The sequence below is a fragment of the Erpetoichthys calabaricus genome, chromosome 4, assembly GCF_900747795.2.
Source record: "Erpetoichthys calabaricus chromosome 4, fErpCal1.3, whole genome shotgun sequence".
NCBI classification, from domain to species: Eukaryota; Metazoa; Chordata; class Cladistia; order Polypteriformes; family Polypteridae; genus Erpetoichthys; species Erpetoichthys calabaricus.
In genome coordinates this window covers 182918727-182936796 of record NC_041397.2, presented here as the reverse complement: position 1 = coordinate 182936796, position 18070 = coordinate 182918727, and the positions used below count along the sequence as shown (strand labels likewise).

Sequence of the window (18070 nt, the reverse complement as noted above, 5' to 3'; positions counted from 1 at the left end):
AAGAACAAATGACTTTACTGTCAGCAGAAACATCTGCAGTTGTCCAATATTCATATTCCTTTCAAAATTATATCATTTGACTTCTGTGATGACCAATACAACATTTTCTGTAATTCTGTATGTTGGTTTTGCCCAGTTTAATTAGCCAGTTATTTTTACTTTGCATCTTTTCAGATTCAATATGCCTCACACATTCACAGGATTTTGCTCACAGCATGCAAACTCTCAGACGTATAACAGACCACCATCACAGACCACTGTTTTTTGGTGTCACAGTTTGCAGTTAACTTCCATTATTTCAAAATACAATAAGAAACAGAAGATCAGTCTTATCAATAGGAAAGCAAATCTCCCACTAGAACACACACCAATCAGCAGGAAAATACATATTGCACGAGTACTGCTGCCTCAGCTTTAAAAGGGACATTTTTTAATGAATTGCTTTCTTGATGCATTGTTAATGGTTTACTACCAAAGAGTTAATAAATGAATTATTTAACATTTGCAGTACTGGAGTTGTACTGTGTTCAAGTGTGAAAACAAACAATGCTTTGTATTCTACTGTACTTTGCTATACAAGTATGATTATGTGCCAGTAACACATGACCCTTGGCTACTTCAAACCATGCTAAACCAATGCTGTATGTTGCCATGCTATCTTAATTCCCTTTTAGAACAGTTCTGTACCCCTAAATGCAACTACAAATATGGCAGGTGTACAGACTGCTTGGATTTTCAATGGTTTCCTTTAAACAATTACTTCATTAGCCAATCCAAATGTTTTACACATTCAACCAACTTATCATCAAATACCAATTATGTACTGTACTTAACTCTGGAATGAAGGTACATACCTAAGGTATTTTTTAATACATTTTATTTATTTGTAGGAGCCTTTCTAAATGCTCAAGGACACTGAACAATAGATAAAAACACACACTATAAACAAAACTAAAATACAAAACTTTTTACATATTATATTATTGTTCCTGCGGTGGGTTGGCACCCTGCCCGGGATTGGTTCCTGCCTTGTGCCCTGTGTTGGCTGGGATTGGCTCCAGCAGACCCCCGTGACCCTGTGTTCGGATTCAGCGGGTTGGAAAATGGATGGATGGATATTATTGTTCTACTACCAGCATAGTGTGGAATTGTGGTCATTAGTGCCACTGCATCACATTTTCACAGGTCTGGGTTGAAACTGTACTATGTCCCTGTGTCTGTGTGGGCTTTTTCTACAAGTATTCCCATTTTCTCATTCCACATTCATATCATTCAGAAGATGTGCAAGTTAGGTTAATTGCAAACTCTACATTGACTGGACTTGTGCAGAATTATGGCAAGCTATACACTGGTGGCTTGTCCTGGATTGGTTCTTGTCTTGCCCTCTAATAGACTGGCTTTTGTGTCTGGATTAAGCAGGTTTGCTAATATCTTGATGGTTAGATACTCTACTGCCAGCTCACTCAAGTGCAGTTTAAGGGGGTTTGCTGTGGGTTTAATAAAGGTACTGGATAGAGGAAGTTGCAATTGCCTTTACAAATGCACTGTTTTAATATATGAGTAGTTGAAGGTTGATTAGTTAGAGGCGTTCAGTGAGTTAATCACTCAAATGTTCATTTAAATCTTCCTGAAGTTCAAGATGGAGTTTGTTTCTTACAGTAATGCTACTTTACAAGTAATATTAAAAAAAAAAAAAAAAAAAAAAAAGTTATCCCACATAATTTTCACTCTCTAGAGAGTTTATAAACTGCAGTCAAAAGTACTCACCATTGTGGCAGTGAAAGGTATATTGTCAATTACAGAGGATGCCAGAGCTGAAATCCAAACTACCAGAATTATTGCACACATCAGACGCTGGTCTTCTGGTACTACCTGGTATGGGGAGCAAAAATAATTCAGTTAATACATATTACATAAGCATGAATGAGGCAGTTAGAGTTTTAAAAAAAAAGTGGGAAAATTAATCACAGCTATAATAAAATTATTCCAAATAAAAGTTTATAATCTACAATAGTCTTACCCACTTTTTGTAGTTGCCATATGCAGTATATATAAATTGTTTATCTATATAGATAAAATCATAATACCTTCTCCTCTTTTGCCTTTTTTGTTTTTGTCTGATGTTATTTATCCATTAAATTTTGCATTTGGGTTACCATTGTTCCAGCTTAAAATATATACTTAATGGCATATCAAAAATTTCAGCAATCTTAATGAAAATTTCCATGTATAATATACTTGAACTAACTAAAAAGACAGGCTACATGATGTTTCAAAAATACCAACCCTTGATCCATCCCAAGCTAACAATTACAGGCCTGTATCTCTCCTTTCCAAAACACTTGAATATGCTGTTTCTAACCAGGTCTCTTCATTCCTTGTACAGAATGGATTGCTCGATACCAACCAGACTGGCTTCAATTAGAAGTATCTCAACTGAGACAATTTTACTGACTCTAGATGACTTGCCTGAGCTGGTAATATGTCATTGGTCATGATCCTGCTAGATCTCTCCTGTCGTCAACACAAGCAACCATAACATCCTTTTTGCCATTCTCAATGACCTTGGAATCATTGGAACTGCTCTTGGATGGTTTGAGTCCTACATCTCGGGCAGATCCAAAAGTGTGTCCTGGCAAGGAGAGTTGTCAAGGGCGCACCAGACATGCATGGGTGTACCCCAAGGACCAGTGCTGGGCCGTCTTTTCTCCCAGTGCACCACCTCGCTGAGCTCCATCATCCAATTGCATGGGTACTCTTATCAGTGCTATGCAGAAGATGCACAGCTGTACCTGTCATTCTCTCCAGAGGACAATACGGTATCAGCTAGAGTCTCAGCATGTTTTACTGATATCTAGATAAAGGACCACCATCTACAACTCAACCTGACAAAAACCAAGCTTTTTGTGATCCTGACTAGCCAGTCTGTTCAACCCACCCATCGAAGTACAGCTTGGCTTATTGCCACCAACACCTGCCAAGTTAGTACACAACCTTGGGGTGTTGAATGATGAGCAGCTATCTTTTTCTGACCACATTTCTACTGTTTCTCTTCACGCTGTACAACATCAGCAAGATCAGACCATATCTGACAGAACATGCAGCACAACCTCTGGTACAGGCACTGGTCTTGTTGCGTCTGGACTACTACAACTTACTTCTGGCAGGAGTACCAGCATGTGCTATCAAGCCACTGCCGATGGACCAGACTTCAGTGGACACAACATACACAGTATTTAACAGCTGAGACAGGTACATGTCACTTTTCTCTTCAGGTCGCTACATTGGCTCCCTATAGCAGCACACATTAAGCTCATATCCCTGATGCTTGCCTATGGAATAGTCAATGGGTCAGCACCAGTGAATATGGAGACACTGGTGAAGTGTTATGCTCCTTCTTGCCCACTCAGCGCTGCTAGTGAACAGTGTCTGGTGATGCCACCTCTGTGCGGTATCAAGTCCCAATCCAGACTCTCTTCCTGTGTAGTTCCTAGTTGGTGGAATGAGCTGCCTACCTCCATCTGAACTGCTGACTCCATAAATGTACAAGGTGAGACAGAAAAATAACAGGACTGGTAAAAAAAAAAAAATATATATATATATATATTTTACTGATGAATTCTAAAGATTGTCTCCTTGTATATAGTCCCCCTCCTGATCTCTACACCGCTCCATACATATCTTCCATTGATTGAAACAGTGCTGGAAGTCTTTTTGCTTGAGGCTCTTCAACAGGCTTGCCATTTCTGTCTTCACTTCATCCATTGAAGAAAAATGTGTTCCTTTCAGGTCACTTTTGATTTTCGGGAACAAGTAAAAATCACAGGGAGATAAATCAGGCGAATAGGGAAGATGATTGAGGACAGGGATGTTTTAGTCAGTCAAAAACTGCTTTACGGAAAAACCATTGTCTTCAGGAGCATTGTCTTGGTGAAGCACTTACGCCCCTCTAAACCTGGGTGTTGAACGTCAGTCACATTTTCTTGTCCGTCCTTGAAATGTTTGTACCCCTCGAGAAGTTGTGTGAGAGACAAACTTATAACCATACACTGTTTCTATCATTCCATAAGTTTCTGTGGCCATTTTGTTCAATTTCATGAGAAATTTGATGTTGATTCGCTGATCGATTTTTTCACCCGACATAGTGGCAAATCGTGTAGAGATTGATGTGCAAATACTTACTGGGCTATTCACCGGATATACCTAGCCAGTCGTCGGTTTGAGAAGACGTGTAAGAGGGGATACAGTTTTATGATTCACATTTGGCCGACCGCCAGACAGTTTTCCAGGAAAGCCCCAAGCCCAGTCCAGTTATTTTTGTGTCTCACCTCATATTTAAGAAGTAATTGAAAACACATCTATGCTGTGAATATCTATCTAACGGATAGAAAAACACTCTGCTTTGTGATATTTTATATTATTGGTAAATTTGTTCTTAGGATAAAAAAAAAATTCACCAATAATATAAAATATTACAAAGCAGAGGTTTTTTTTTTTTGTAAATTTGTAACGTTGTGAATTTTTTTGTAAATTTGTTCTTAGGATCTTCCCATGGGCTCACCACCTATGGGAGGGGCCAAGGAGGTCGGGTGCAGTGTGAGTTGGGTGGTGGCCAAAGGCGGGGACCTTGGCTACAGAAGCTGGCTCTTGGGACGTGGAATGTCACCTCTCTGAAGGGGAAGGAGCCTGAGCTTGTGCATGAGGTCGAGAGGTTCCGGCAAGATACAGTCGGGCTCACCTCAACACATAGCTTGGACTCTGGAACCAATCTCCTTGAGAGGGGCTGGACTCTCTACCACTCTGGAGCTGCCTCCGGTGAGAGGCACTGAGCGGGTGTGGGCATACTTATTGCCCCCGACTTGGAGCCTGTACATTGGGGTTTACCCAGGTGGATGAGAGGGTAGCCTCCCTCCGCCTTCGGGTGGGGGGACGGGTCCTAACTGTTGTTTGTGCGTATGCACCGAACAGCAGTTCGGAGTACCCACCCTTTTTGGAGTCCCTAGAGAAGGTGCTAGAGGGCATACCTTCTGGAGACTCCCTCGTACAGCTGGGAGACTTCAATGCTCATGTGGGCAATGACAGTGAGACCTGGAAGGGTGTGATTAGGAGGAATGGCCCCCCTGATCTGAACCAGAGTGGTGTTTTGTTATTGGACTTCTGTGCTCGTCACGGATTGTCCATAACAAATACCATGTTCAAGCATAGGGGTGTTCATATGTGCACTTGGCACCAGGACACCCTAGGCCTCAGTTCGATGATCGACTTTGTGGTTGTGTCGTTGGACTTGCGGCCACATGTCTTGGACACTCGGGTGAAGAGAGGGGCGGAGCTGTCAAATGATCACCACCTGGTGGCGAGTTGGCTTCGATGGTGGGGGAGGATGCCGGTCAGGCCTGGTAGGCCCAAAATTGTTGTGAGGGTCTGCTGGGAATGTCTGGCAAAGCCCCTGTCAGAAGTAGCTTCAACTCCCACCTCCAGCAGAACTTCGACCACATCCCGAGGGAGGTGGGGGACATTGAGTCCGAATGGGCCATGTTCCGTGCCTCTATTGCTGAGGCGGCTAACCGGAGCTGTGGCCGTAAGGTGGTCGGTGCCTGTCGTGGCGGCAATCCCCGAACCCGTTGGTGGATACCGGCGGTGAGGGATGCCGTCCAGCTGAAGAAGGAGTCCTACCGGTCCCTTTTGTCCTGTGGGACTCTGGAGACAGCTAATAGGTACTGGCAGGCCAAGCAGAATGCGGCTTCGGTGGTTGCCGAGGCAAAAACTCTGGCATGGGAGGAGTTTGAGGAGGCCATGGACAACGACTTTCGGACGGCTTCAAGGAGATTCTGGTCCACTGTCCGGCGTCTCAGGAGGGGGAAGCAGTGCAGTGTCAACACTGTATATGGTGGGGATGATGCGCTGCTGACCTCGACTCGGGACGTTGTGGGTCGGTGGGGGGAGTACTTCGAAGACCTCCTCAATCCCACTAACATGCCTTCCAATGAGGAAGCAGAGCCTGGGGACTCGGAGGTGGGCTCCCCCATCTCTGGGACGGAGGTCACTGAGGTGGTCAAAAAACTCCTTGGCAGCAGGGCCCCAGGGGTGGATGAGATACGCCTGGAGTTCCTCAAGGCTCTGGATGTTGTAGGGCTGTCTTGGTTGACACGTCTCTGCAACATAGCATGGACATCAGGGACAGTGCCTCTGGATTGGCAGACCGGGGTGGTGGTCCCCCTCATTAAGAAGACACACCGTGTGTTCCAACTACAGAGGGATCACACTCCTCAGCCTCCCTGGAAAAGTCTATTCGGGGGTCCTGGAGAGGAGGGTCCATCGGATAGTCGAACCTCGGATTCAGGAGGAACAGTGTGGTTTTTGTCCTGGTCGCGGAACAGTGGACCAGCTCTACACCCTTAGCAGAGTCCTGGAGGGTGCATGGGAGTTCTCCCAACCAGTCTACATGTGTTTTGTGGACTTGGAAAAGCCGTGTCCCTCGGGGAATCCTGTGGGGGGTGCTCCTGGAGTATGGGGTACCGGACCTCCTGATAAGGGCTATTCGGTCCCCGTACAACCGGTGTCAGAGCTTGGTCCGCATTGCCGGCAGTAAGTCGAACCCGTTTCCAGTGAGAGTTGGACTCCGCCAGGGCTGCCCCTTGTCGCCGATTCTGTTCATAACTTTTATGGACAGAATTTCTAGGCACAGCCAGGGTGTTGAGGGGGTCCGGTTTGGTGGACTCAGGATTGGGTCACTGCTTTTTGCAGATAATGTTGTCCTATTTGCTTCATCAGGCCGTGATCTTCAGCTCTCTCTAGATCGGTTCGCAGCTGAGTGTGAAGCGGCTGGGATGGGAATCAGCACCTCCAAATCCGAGACCATGGCCCTCAGCCGGAAAAGGGTGGAGTGCCCTCTCAGGGTTGGGAGTGAGATCCTGCCCCAAGTGGAGGAGTTCAAGTATCTCGGGGTCTTGTTCACGAGTGAGGGAAGAATGGAGCATGAGATCGACAGGTGGATCGGTGCGGGATCCGCAGTGATGTGGGCTCTGCATCGGTCTGTTGTGTTGAAAAAGGAGCTGAGCCGTAAGGCAAAGCTCTCAATTTACCAGTCGATCTATATTCCTACCCTCACCTATGGTCATGAACTATGGGTAGTGACCGAAAGAACGAGATTGCGAATACAAGCAGCTGAAATGAGTTTCCTCCACAGGGTGTCTGGGCTCTCCCTTAAAGATATAGGGTGAGACGCTCAGTCATCCGGGAGGGGCTCAGAGTAGAGCCGCTGCACTTCCGCATCGAGAGGAGTCAGATGAGGTGGCTCGGGCATCTGATCAGGATGCCTCCTGGACGCCTCCCTGGTGAGGTGTTCCGGGCATGTCCAACCGGGAGGAGGTCCCGGAGAAGACCCAGGACACACTGGAGGGACTATGTCTCCCTGCTGGCCTGGGAACGCCTCGGGATTCTCCCGGAAAAGCTAGAAGAAGTGGCCGGGGAGAGGGAAGTCTGGGTATCTCTGCTCAAGCTGCTGCCCCTGCGACCCGACCTCAGATAAGCGGAAGAGGATGGATGGATGGATTGTTCTTAGGATAAGTTTAGTTGCTTTATTAATTGTAATTCATAGTTGTAAATTTATTAGTTATTACATCCTTTCCACTTGTAGCAATTAACTTTTGTTACCTGTCCTACTACACTTGCTGAACAAAACAGGCCTTAGCCTAATGTTACTCGACTATGTTTACCCCTTTTGTAAGTCACTTTGGATAAAAGCGTCTGCCAAGCGAATACATTTAAATGTATTTTTACCTTAATCAGAAGTGCTGTTTGTTCCCCAATGTAATCAATAAGTTGCAAATGGGCCAGTGCCTAAAATATATAAGAATGATTCAAGTTTAAGAGACAAAAAAAAGTTTAAAAAAAAATGACAGTTAAAATAATGTATTGTACATTTTTTTCCCTGGAATTAGGTTATGAAACAAACAAGCATTCTCAACATAACCCAAAAAATAACATTTCTTTTTTAAGAATATTAATATTTACCTCAATACTTTTTACATTCAACTTAATTTAAAGTTAATTCTTATAAGGCTTGATTTATTTCTTATAAATAGTATAATGCAAGAGGTCACCAAAAAACAAAAAAAGAGTTTTGCAAATATTCTCATTGATAGGCTATGAAAACTGAAGATTTCGTTTTCTTGTTATCCCCTCATTCTGACATCTGCAAATGACATGTAACACATACTGCTTTCCACTTTCTTCTTTTTAAATTATACAAACGTCAGTTATTCTGCTAAGCGTGTTATGAGTGACACAAAGGGCTTCAATGCAATATGCTGAAAAGAATAGTTGCTCTTTATTGTAATAACAGAATACAAGTTGTTTTGGTTTACAAGAAAATCTGTAAGTTTTCTAAGATTTGTTGTTATCGTATTTTCATGTGTAACGTTTTGTCAAATACATACTGTGGTATGAGTTCACTGCTGTTTTTAGCTTATAGATCAGAAATGGGTAGCATTGTGGTGAAATGATTAGCAGTACTGTCTCACTGATCCAGCCTCCAATAGTTTGACCCTCATGTCATGCATAATTTGCCCATACTTCATATTTTTATGTTCATTTTCCTCCCACATTCCCAAGGACAAGTAAATTTAAAATTGTGATTTAAATGTGAATCTGTGCCAAGGGACCCTGCAAAGCACCCGTGCCCTAGTTGATACCAGCTTTGTGTAGGATGCTACCCGAACAGGCTTGGGCACTCTAAGCTTACTCTGCCTATGTTAAAACATCTGTACTGGATTTACTAAACTTCACCCTAATTAAACTTGCAAATTGACTTTGTTAAATTGGCCTTGGTATGGGTGTGTGTTCTCCTTGCAATGGTCTGGTTTCCTGCCCTGGGATGGATCCTGCCTTGCATCAATCCTATAATTTCTAGGATACACTCCAGCTGTACCATGCCCCTAGTTTGGATAAGCCAGATGGATGCCTATCCATATGTCACTCGATTACATGGGATGGGGAGGTGGATTCCCTTGAGGTTTTGAGCTCAAAGTATATTACTGTATGTTGAAGAGTGGAGGGTGGGGTTGTCCTTGGAGTTTCAAGCATGCTAATATTCATATATTGCTTTGAGGAGTAGGGTGGGTGCAGTCATAGTACCACAACCATTTATAGTAGGTACTCTGCCTCTAAAACAAAAATGCATGTACGGCGTACCAGTGCATACCGCCCCACAAGCAGCCCTGTCTATGTACCCGCTTAATATTCTATTGTTCTGAAACACGTGTGTTTAAACAATCTAGTGGGTTGCAAGGGTTCCTCAGAAGAAGATGAATGTAGCAAAGTAATGCCTACAGCTGGTCTCCTTTTAAAATGGCTGAATCTTACAACAATGGTTTTGACATAGATACCTGTATGTTATTTTTCAATCTGTGCGTAATCTCAAGACGCGGATCAATGCTCAACATTTTTGGCTTGAAAAATAGAGATATTCAGTAAGTTTTAAAGCTTTTCATCACACAGGGAGTCAATTACCCTTTAGCTCCATTATACTTTTCTTTTTTTTTTAATTTATAAAATATGAGATATATATATTTGCAAAAACCTCAAGTAAACTTTTTTCACGTTGTCATTATGGGGTGTTGTGTGTAGAATTCTGAGGAAAAAAATGAATTTAATCCATTTTGGAATAAGGCTGTAACATAACAAAATGTGGAAAAAGTGATGCGCTGTGAATACTTTCCGGATGCATTGTGTGTATATATTATATATATATAAATAAATGACTGGGAAGAAAACTTATGCTTTAACTACAGCATGGAAAACTTCCTCATATTCAGCTTTAATCTGCAACTTTCACATCTTTGAATATGGCCTCAAATGCATGCTCTCCTGGGTATCTTCAATAAAAGGTTATCCTATGTAAAGTATTTTAAGTATCCATCGATTTTATGCACCAGAATATTTACAAGTAAAAAGATTCTAAATTTGTGTAATATAAAATGTTTAGAACTGGGTAAAGATTATGAAAATTTCAAAAATGAGGCATTCTGAAGCAGAATATTATAATTCAGCATTTCAGATTTTTCATGTTTTATAATTAGAACTGAATAGAAATCATTGCAGCTGGCAATCAAGCTATTTCAGAAAAATTAGTAAGAAATGCCATATGACTTAAAGCAGAACTTCTGAAGAGAAGGCATGATTCATATTAGCTTCTCAGTAGTGCACCTTTGATGGCCTTTACACTGAAATATTGCATATATTCTAACAATAAGTCGTATTGTATTTGTAATTCAGTTTTTGTACTTCTAACCAGTAGGTTTTGTTCACGTTAAACTGCAAGGAATATTCATCAGCAGTAGTGAAACATCCAGTTGTCAAACAATGGGGTCACACAGCAAGGAAGAAGAGTGTCATGCATGCAATCCGGTAACAGAAACATTATTGATAAAGTGTTTAGTTTTCATTCAGTTATTTTCTATAGATACACTGAAACAATGTGATTGTGCGATTCAGTGGACAGCGTCTGTACCCTGAATCCTCAGTGGCTCAGGTCAAGAATGTAAAAAGGGGCTGAACATGATTTACTTCTAAGTACATGAAGGACTACAAGTATTTAAAACACACAAGAAAATAATCAGGTTCGGCTGGGTTTCTGCTCAGTTTCATGAAGGTTTATATATGGGCTTAGGATTTAATTACAAAGCAAAACTCTTGCCATAAGCTGAGCAGGAAAATCTTACTAAATAACAGTCCAATTAAAAAAAGAAATTAGTTTGGATGAAGACCTGCAGTCACAAGCAGCCTCCAAGACTGAACTTTAGTTCCTTCTTCAAGTACAGAGGTACTAAACAGCCCAACTAACAATCACTTTCTATTGACTGACCACAGTCTCCTCATGTTCTCTTTCACTTTTCTGCTACATTTTCAACAAAAGTCTGTTTCATAATCTCACCATCTATAATGATGTTGCATTTTGTTGGGCCAAGTCTTAACTTAAAACTAGAAAACAACTTATAGACAACTTTATTTTCTCTTAATTCTCTATAGCAGAGGTGCCCACACTTTTTCGGCTTGCGAGCTACTTTTTTTTTACCAGGTTGAAATGATCTACCTACATTAAAAATGATTATATATATATTATATACACAAACATATAGATATATATATATAGATATAAACATACACACACACACACACACACACACACACACTGAGTATACTTTATTTTTATTACTTTATTATTATAAATTATTATTTATTATGGCACAAGAATTCAATACATTTATGGTCACTACAGTATTTGGATTTAACACTCTTCATGTGGGAAAAGGCTGACTCGCATAAATAAGTAGAGCCGTATAATGCAGTCAAGAAGGAAGCACATTTCTTCATGTTTGGGTACTTTTCCTCTGTGAGTAAGTTCCAAAACTGTCCAAGAGCCCCAGACTTCAGTTAAATGTCATCCTGTAGTCTCAAAATCTCATCCTCCACTGTAAAGGAGTTTTAGGTGAAACAGTGTTGCAATTTTCGATGCAGGTGAATCACCCTCAACATCTTCCCTAAATGGATAGCACTTAAATATAGCGATTGGCTCAAGTAAAGCTGAGTCTTGAAACCGTCTGTCAAAGTCTGACAGGCAATTTTCAATCTGCTCTGTGTAGTGTATGCTGTCAAGTTGCGCACACGCCTTCCATTGCGTCTCCAGCTCTGACGCGAGGTTTTGGATGTTCCCCAAATCAAGACGCTGCAGCTTTGAGGACAGATGTTGCATTTTTCGTTTGAAAGCATTAACTGAGCTAATCATATTGACCATGGAGTTCTCTTTTCCTTGCAGCTGTAAATTAAGCTCATTCACCATGTTGGTCAGATCGTGAAAAAAAATGCCAAGTCTAGCGGCCATTGATCGTTAAGTTGCTTGTATTATGCATGTTTAATGACAAGGAGAAACTTTTTCTCCTCCGGCCAGGGGTTTTGAAATCTTAACAGGAATTTCTCCCTAGCCATCTGTCTCAACGAAGGCATCTTTTATCATCTCTCCATCTTGGAAGGACTTCTTATGCTTAATGATCGAGTGACTCACCCAGAACAATGCTTCGGTGTGTCTGCCTTTGCTATTGAATTCAGCCGAGTGAAAAATGACGGCTGTCCGATTAACTGTGATTTTAGTTCCCTCTCCTTTCTCTTTCTCAGATCGCTTTTCAGAAGGAAGTCAGTTTCGTAGTTTTTATGAACAGTTTCAAAAGTGCCTTTCCACATTTTCCTTCTTTGGAATAGCAATGATAGATTGACAGATCAGACAAACAAACTTTGATTGTGACATTGTGAGAAACAAAATCCTCTTCCAATTCCACATCCAGCCCATACCCTCACCAAACAATTTTTTTTTTTTTTTTTTTAAATCCCTACTTTAGTCGATATAAATTGGAAGACTAACTAGATCACAGCCGGAGTTTTGCAGTAGTTCGCGTGTTTGATTGTGCGTGTGGGATGATCAGTGTGTTAGAAGAAAAGAGAGCTCAGACTGGCCGCCCTGTATGTCAATCAAGTGGCAAATGCCATACAGAGGATATATGATAGACTAAAGTTTAAAACATTTTTTTTTGAATGCAACACGATCTATCTGCACTACCTTTCCGATCTACCGGTCGATCGCGATCGACGCATTGGGCATCCCTGCTCTACAGGCTAGCGTTAGGGGCAATAATCAATTGTCATATCCTCAATTAATTGATGGGTTCAGAGAAAAAGCAATTCAGAAAACTCATTACAGTTCAGAATAAACCCCATCCATCATCCCATGGAACTAGGCCTAGGGGTGGTTTTGGCCCATAAAAGCTTCAAGTAGTGGGCTTAACATGAAGAAGTGGTTTGAAGCTGGAAAGACGGCTCATCAAATACAAGCAGAAATTTGTATTTGAGGTACACGGTCAACCATATTAGATATTGGCAGTGGAATCTGGGTCTTCAGGAGTGGAGTATAATTTCACTCAGAGGGAAAAGGAGAAAAATTGGCAGTAAATTATAAAAAAAAAAAAAAAAAAAAAAAAAAAAAAAATGAGGTAGCATCTGACTCATTTTGTGTAAAATTTCCCTCAAACAAGACTTCTTGATCAACAGTCTTGCTCTCAAGTTTCCCACAGGATAGGCTGAAGCAGATGTATGGTAATTTGCATGCCGTGTGTTCAGTGAAATTTAACTCTAGTATGTAAGTACAGGTTATGTCAATGCAGCTTTAAGTTAACTATATTGTAGGAAACATTTGACTGTCTTTATATATTGTATATACCTAATAATTAAGGCTGCCATTTTATAAACATTGGATTTAGTGCTTAAAAGGGCACTGCCTGGTGATTTCATAGCCCTTATTGTGAAGCTTTCTTCAATGCTCACATGTGGAACACTGGGGACACCTGGAAGGTCATGAAGGTCAAAACAGCCTGCCTAGTATAAAGCAATGTGATTAACTGAAATGTTCTGAGCATTAGAGCAAAACATGATTTAGAGCTGTGTAATTGACACTTGGTCACTAACTAATAAATACAGATGCTAAAAAAAAAAAAAAAAAAAAAAAAACACTTCGAAACATGTTTAGCGTTATTTACTATGAGCGGCTAGCAGATGATATCACTACGTCTAAATGCTGAAGATCTCATTAAAGAAGACAGCATTCAGGAGTAGGAGCCAAAGGGTGGTAATCAGTGCCTTTCAGGGTACCAACCCTAGGAAAGATTAAATGGATATCAATGTTAGGGCAATCTATCAGTTATGGAAAAAGACCTTATGCTTAATATTAGCAACATTGTTGGCAAAAAAGGAATTGGCAACAGCATCTTGATTTCACGGAGAAAGTTCAGTGAGGCCTTTGAGAATTATATTTTGCAAGGTCTTACAGAGGTAGAGATAGGCAGGAAGATATCCACCAGGCTGCCCTCACCAAAATGCAAGAAAAAAAAAAATTCAACTCAACTGCAGGATTCTGTCGAGGGGAGGACTCTGATTTGGAAATCTATTACTTGTACATACACTCTCCTCAAAAGAGAACGTTCTAGAAGCACCATTAGAGATTTGATTCATTTCTGAAACTTTCATAACTGCAATAGATAAAAAGCACCATGCTGGGTGGATAAGATCTGAAAATATTATAGGTGTTCTTTTTTGACAATAATATTGCATAGATGGTGGGGCCAGTGACAGAGGATAGTTTCATGATTTTAGAAGATCATGCTTGCTTTACATAGAAAAATCTATGCTGGGAAAATATACTGCTCAAAAAAAAATTTAAAAAACAACTTCTGGGATATTGATCTGGTCAGTTAAGTAGCAGAGGGGGTCTCATCTCTCCACTGATCCTGTTCGGTTCATGAACTATCAGATGTCCAGAGTGTAGGCTGGGGCCATTTCCCACTACACGGGATATCACAGGGGGTTGTTAATCAGTTTCAGCTGCTTTGGTGATAATGAAATTAACAACAGTTGCACTAGAGGGGCAACAATGAGATAACCTCCAAAACAGGAATGGTTTAATAGGTGCAGGCCACTGACATTTTTCCCTCCTCATCTCTTCCGACTGTTTTTTCACTAGTTTTGTATTAAGCTATGGTCAGTGTCACTACTGGCAGCATGGACCCTACAGAGGTTGCACAGGTAGTCCAGCTTCTCCAGGATGGCGCATCAATACGTGCCATTGCCAGAAGGTTTGCTGTGTCTCCCAGCACAGTCTCAAGGGCATGGAGGAAATTCCAGGAGACAGGCAGTTACTCTAGGAGAGCTGGACAGGGCCGTAGAAGGTCCTTAGCCCATCAACAGGTCCAGTATTTGCTCCTTTGGGCAAGGAGGAACAGGATGAGCACTGCCAGAGCCCTACGAAATGACCTCCAGCACTGGTTGTGAATGTCTCTGACCAAACAATCAGAAACAGACTTCATGAGGGGTGCGTAAGGGCCCGACATTCTCTAGTGGGCCCTGCGCTTACTGCCCAGCACCGTGGAGCTCAATTGGCATTTGCCAATTTGCCTTCGTTACTCGGGTGGGGTGTTGCACACCCCAGTTGCCAAAGTTATGCATATTTCTCATAGATGGCACGACGTGGAGCTTTGATGCCTTGAGTAGCTGCAAGATGACTAACGTATTGCGCATGCAAGAGTGTGCGTCAGTCAGAGGTGGACCCTTGAGCTGATAACGTCGTATTACATCGTTCTGGGAGTTTAGCACCCCACCAGAGTAATTGGCGAATGACATTTTTACGGTAAGCTTTTGTTACTGGGTTCCATTTATAGCTTATTTGCCTATGATGAAATTCCACCGTTTACAGATGAGTTACAAGGAAGCCCAGGATAGGCTTGTCAGACATTTGGAGGAGGTTGAAAGTGAATCTGAACCGAGTGAACAGAGTGATTCTGAATTAGAGTCAAATTCAGACTTAGAACCAGAACACACCAGCCACAGTGAACATGATACAGACCCATCTGAAGATAACGATGAAACACAGCAGGAAAGCTACTATGTAGAAAAAGACAAATCCTCCAAATGATATAAGACACCACCTCAAAAGCAAGTTTGAACCAGAGCTCATAACATTATAAAGGAATCGCCCGGAGTCAAAGGGAATGCAAAAAATGCAAAGTCTCTCTCTCAGTGCTTTGAATTGTTCATATCGCCGGATATAACGGAGATGCTTCTTGACTGCACTAACAAATGCATCAACAAGGTTGCCGCAGGATACAAGAACAAATCTAGGGTTGGAAAGTTCTGCTGCGAACCCACCACCAGCAAAGAAACCAGAACAGGCAAGGTGTGAGGAATGTCCAAGGAGCAAAGACAGAAAAACAAGATTTCAGTTCCATTCCTGCAGTAAATACATATGCATGGAACATTTGGTTCCAACCTGCAATCAGTGCACCACAAGTTCCCAACAAACATAGGAATAGTGGAACTTTCCATGAAGTTGTGAACTGTGACCACTTTTGAAATGGACAGAATGAATGTATACGGTATAGAGACATGAAACTTTTTTTTATTCCCACCTGTAATTATTGAAAAGGAAATTTTAGACAGTGATTTTGTAAACATGAAAAGCTAGAAAATGCTACATGTCCTAATAAAGATTAAATAAATTGCATTTAAAATATTTCTTTCTATCATTTCTCTATAAACAACAGTGGGGTGCAATACACCCCAGCCGAGCACTTATAAGAGTTCACGAAACCCGAGTAACGAAGGGTTAAATACCAGTTTTGTCACGTGCACCACTTTGCCAGTGCTTTTCACAGAGGAGACCAGGTTCACCCTGAGCACATGTGACAGACGTGAAAGGGTCTGGAGAAGCCGTGGAGAACGTCATGCTGCCTGTAACATCATTCAGCATGACCAGGTTGGTGGTGGGTCAGTGATGGTCTGGGGAGGCATATTCATGGTGGGACGCACAGACCTCTACAGGCGAGACAACGGCACCTTGACTGCCATTAGGTATTGGGATGAAATCCTTGGACCCATTGTAAGACCTTCTGCTGGGTCTGGGTCCTGAGTTCCTCCTGGTGCACGACAATGCCCGGCCTCATGTGGTGACAGCATGCAGGCAGTTCCTGGCGGATGAAGGAATTGATACCATTGACTGGCCCCCACACTCGCCTGACCTAAATCCAATAGAACACCTATGGGACATTATGTTTCAGTCCATCTGAAGCTGCCAGATTGCACCTCAGACTGTCCAAGAGCTCAGTGATTCCCTGGTCCAGATCTGGGAGGAGATCCCCCAGGACACCATCCGTCTCATTAGGAGCATGCTCTGATGTTGTCAGACATGCATACAAGCACATGGGGGCCATACAAACTACTGAGTATGATTTTGAGTTGCTGCAATGAAATTTCTGTAAAATGGACTAGCCTGCCACATCATTTTTTACTTTGATTTTCGGGGTGTCTTTGAATTCAGACCTCTGTGGGTTGATCATTTTCATTGCCATCAAACGAGTCCATATCAGTATAGATACCTAGCTTGATTTTTTTTTTTCCCCATTGAAATCTGATGTGTTTTCAATGTGTTCCTTTAATTTTTTTTTTTAGCAGTTTAGAACACAGATGCTAGCCAAATTCCATACCTCCGATTCAGAAGGAGAAATGTGTATCATTTCCTGTTAAACTGTATTGTACAAATAGTTGAATGTTTGTGAGAGTTATCCATGCTCACAAAACATCTGGAAACAGGACTGGCCAAAAATAACAGTATCCTGTATAATCTTGTAAAAGGTGCTGGAAGAGTAAAGCGTTCCATGGCCTCTGCTCCTTGCCACAGAGTCCTGCTGTTTACACAGAGAGAAAGAGAGAGATGTAAAGAGCTATGTTTGCAGAATTAGTGTTAAAATTAGAACAACTTAAATTTGTGTGTGGGAATCCCTTTAGGTATTTCTTATATCCTATGAAAATGATGGTTGCACCTCACTTTTTATAGATGAGGCGGTCTTCTTGCCCATATCAGGTAATTACTTCCAGCGCACACCTTTCATTCTTGACAGTCTCATGATCACCTCTGCCCTCACTCAATCAGTGCAAAAGTTGCAGTACTCTTCCCATTGAAGATAAATATGACCCTATTAATAAATGTGCCATGCAACCTGTTAGGCCCAGGTAGAAGAAATGACATGCAGTATTTGAACTTTAAGTAAATAACACTGGAGTCTCAAAATGTGTAATTGTTATTACTGTAGTGACAACTGAGTATTAAACACTGAATAGCAGTTAAGCCCAACAATGGGCACGTATATTTAATACTGACAAACCATCTCAGCGTATATTATGAAGTTTAACTTCACAAGTCACACTTTGCTGCTGTTATGTGCAATGTGAAACACCTCAAACACATAATTCGTACATCTACTCTTATGCTGCTTCTTAATTGCATAGCATGACCAGGATATCTAAACATCCTTCTCACTGTTGCGCTCTCTCTCTCTCTCACTCTTTCTGTGATCCACCAAAGACTAGCTGCTATTTTTTTCCAGGGCCTGCTATTTGTTCTGTCCTTTGAAAGTTTCCAATCTTGCTAAGTTCATAGGATGTAGTGTGAACCAATCTGATACTTGTAGAATGCATC

At 41.7% G+C, this 18070-nt stretch overlaps 1 protein-coding gene across 1 annotated transcript in view; it reads right to left on the bottom strand.

The window, feature by feature from the left end:
• oca2 (oculocutaneous albinism II) overlaps nucleotides 1-18070 on the bottom strand; it is a 353721-nt gene that overhangs the window by 111408 nt on the left and 224243 nt on the right. The window contains exons 20-21 of the mRNA XM_028800033.2: nucleotides 7780-7839; nucleotides 1768-1872 (exon numbers count right to left, since the gene is read on the bottom strand). Of these exons, the coding sequence (XP_028655866.1) occupies nucleotides 1768-1872; nucleotides 7780-7839 (165 nt within the window). The remainder of the gene's footprint in view (nucleotides 1-1767; nucleotides 1873-7779; nucleotides 7840-18070) is intronic.